At 40.6% G+C, this 2835-nt stretch overlaps 2 protein-coding genes across 2 annotated transcripts in view; one reads left to right on the top strand and one right to left on the bottom strand. All coding sequences in view use genetic code 11, as the record gives it.

The window, feature by feature from the left end:
- Positions 1-2051: 2051 nt before the first annotated feature.
- EGR_10050 (hypothetical protein) lies at positions 2052-2294 on the top strand (the record flags this gene model as incomplete). Its single annotated transcript, XM_024499299.1, has 1 exon — positions 2052-2294. One exon carries the CDS (start codon positions 2052-2054, stop codon positions 2292-2294), a length of 243 nt encoding a protein of 80 aa, XP_024346279.1.
- A 236-nt stretch (positions 2295-2530) lies between these two features.
- EGR_10049 (hypothetical protein) overlaps positions 2531-2835 on the bottom strand; it is a gene marked incomplete at both ends in the record, with an annotated part of 4956 nt that continues 4651 nt past the window's right edge. Inside the window, one exon of the mRNA XM_024499298.1 lies at positions 2531-2776. Within this exon, the coding sequence (XP_024346278.1) occupies positions 2531-2776 (246 nt within the window). The remainder of the gene's footprint in view (positions 2777-2835) is intronic.

Below are 2835 nucleotides of genomic sequence, written 5' to 3'. Positions count from 1 at the left end.
AATTCGACTTCTAATAAATCAAAGGGCTGAAAAATTTGGCTGAAGTTTCACCTACCATAAACACCTGCAGCAAGTACGAGCAAAACCGTCAAGAACCACCGCCGCAAACAATTCATGTACTCACATGCAAATTCAAGTGAGCCATCCCCAAGCTGAAGAAGCAGAATGCAGGATCTCTGACAAATTCATACAAAACAAAACGTTCCAAAAAGGAAAGAACCTACGATATTGAATGTTCCAAATTTTGGCATAAATTTTTTTTTAGTAAAAGTTATAATAACAACTATTTAGTTTTCTTTAGCCAAACAGCCGATAAGTACATTTCATGAAAAAATTGTGCGTTATGCGTCAACTCCACTAAGTAAAATGTGATTACTTTTAATCCTTAAATACGAGGCTAATTCTTAAGTATATAATGGAGAATAAGTACAGCGCCTTAAGTCAATGATGACTGCAATAGACGACACTAGCATGTAGCACTATATACGGCTAACCTAGTTAACGCCTGAAAGAGTAAGGACTCAAAGTCTAGCTGTTTGAGAGACAGTGATGAAGTACGCGTAGTCAAAGTCCTCTCGCCTACAAAGTGCTTCGTTCGAAACGCACAACTCAGTACTTAGAAATACTTTTTAGCACGCCATGATGCAGCCCTAAAAGGTGCTCCACTAGTGATATTCGAAGATAAGGTTTTGCCTACAATCGCAGGAAAGAAAATTATACAATGGCATACACAACGACAACTTAAAGGGAAAGCACAGGAGAGTGTGCTTGAAAAACAAAAGGGCTACAGAATGCTTGTGCTGTTTATATGTACCTCCAAGGGGAAGCGAGAGAAATCTGAACACACTTCGCAGTAGGATTTTCGGCAAGATTCCCAGAGGCAGTAAAGAGCTCTGCATTTGGACCTTCCCAAATATGTTCTGTTTTTTGTTGGCTCTTAAAATAACCCAACAAATTAACCTTTTCGTTTAAAAAGCATAATTGTCAGAGTAATTGTAATAAACCAGGAACTAGCTACGCATTTTTATCCAATATTATTTATAGTACATATCTGTGACCCCACAAATAAAATTACTGAATAACAAATATCATTTTCTGCGTTTGCATTTGCTGTACACCTTATGCTTTGGCATAACGGCATGCAAATACATTTTTTTAAAAGGACCCTTTAGTACAAAATACATGTAAATACACCTTTACAGTTATTTCTTGCAAATTGTAGTCGACAAAATTGAGAAAATTTGGACATTGTAATGCATTTCGCATGTGAATGACTGCACAACAGTCACCTTCCTGGAACTTTGTACCCACAATTTGGTGCAAAAACATTCCAAGTGTTGGTAGACTTGGAATGCGATAGAAGTACTGGCAGGGTGACAGCAATGGATCCACTACTGCTGGTATACATGAGGCAAGTAGGAAAATGGTGTGGGAATCTTCATAAAAACTCCCCAGACAGCCCCGTCACAAGATTTTTCAGATGATTTACGACTATTAGTAGCATTCCTGAAAACAGAGAATACGAACATTTACCGAGTGTCAGTTACAAACATTCTGTTAGGGGTCAACACGGATTATCCAATCCACAGCACATTTCAACGCACAGAAGAGACGGAGCTCCTGGCATATCCCTTAGTCCCTGCTACCCATCAAAGTATAAAACGAAGCCTCAGGTGCTCGAGTGACCTAGGAGGCGATATAAAACGCCAGTCGAGGCATTTCATTGAAGCACAAGCAAAGTACAAGAATGAATACCTCCGAAGATTTGGCAGAGGTGCCCTCATCTTCCACGCGTTGCACCAATCCCAACGGTTCCTTCAAGGTCGCTCAATGGCCTCTCAACGCACAATGCATGTTTGGTCCTGCATTCGTTCCTACATGTCTTGTGCTAACCATAAATATCACTTTTTCGTGTTCTTAATCACCTTTCTTCGGCAACCGATGGAGACAATGAGGTATTCAGATGAGAGTGAAGGCTCATCTTTGAGCCACAAGTTTTGCATCTTGCGTGAACAGGGCAAACTAATCGACCTACAAATCACCGTGGATTGATGGACATAGATTTCATGCTTCGACTTCTAGAGGGAGGATGTAAAACGAGTGAAGGCATACCGATTGATCGTGGCAGTCACATTTTCACTTTCGCTGAAAGCATTGGCGTCTCAACCGGTTGTTATAGTAGTCCAATGGAAGCAGTTTTCCAAAGGATATATGCATATATCCTCATTTTCACTGTTCTTTCAGCATCGTTGACGCTGTCACCAAGTACGCATACACAGGCAGCATCACAATAACCACAGGAAATGCTGCGCGGCTCTATCTGCTGGCACAGAGTCTCGGCTCTTTCAAGATCGCCTACTAGAGCGTGTGGATTTTCGCAGAGCTAGGTAAAGAAAGCTCTTTTGAGGGTTGCAACTGGATGCCAGAAGAATCTCTCTAGACAATATTGCAGAAGCTTGGTCGTTAGATAATGTGACGCTGGATCATGAATTGGTGGAACTGTGCATTTCGCTGATGACAAAACGTTTTGTCAACCTGTGTTTGCTACAAGAGGTGCTGGTGCAGACGACAGAAGAATATGTTGTGATCCTGTTGGAGTTGAAACGGCAAGAAGGCTTGAGTGAAGCAGGATGCAACGAGTGAGATGTAACTGAAAGAGCAAAGATATTTGCATGAATGATTTCGAGGGTTGACTTGACCAGGCTGTCTTAATTATTTTAAATCTAATATAGAAATTTGTGAAGGAACACTCAAAATTGTTTATTACAGATAAGCACTGTGAATAAGTGAACAGTTTGAAGGATGTGATTGCAAGTGATACAAGTCTTGTTAGAT

The sequence above is a fragment of the Echinococcus granulosus genome (genome assembly GCF_000524195.1).
Source record: "Echinococcus granulosus chromosome Unknown EG_S00186, whole genome shotgun sequence".
In the NCBI taxonomy this organism is placed as follows: Eukaryota; Metazoa; Platyhelminthes; class Cestoda; order Cyclophyllidea; family Taeniidae; genus Echinococcus; species Echinococcus granulosus.
This window is presented reverse-complemented; position numbering and strand designations above follow the sequence as displayed.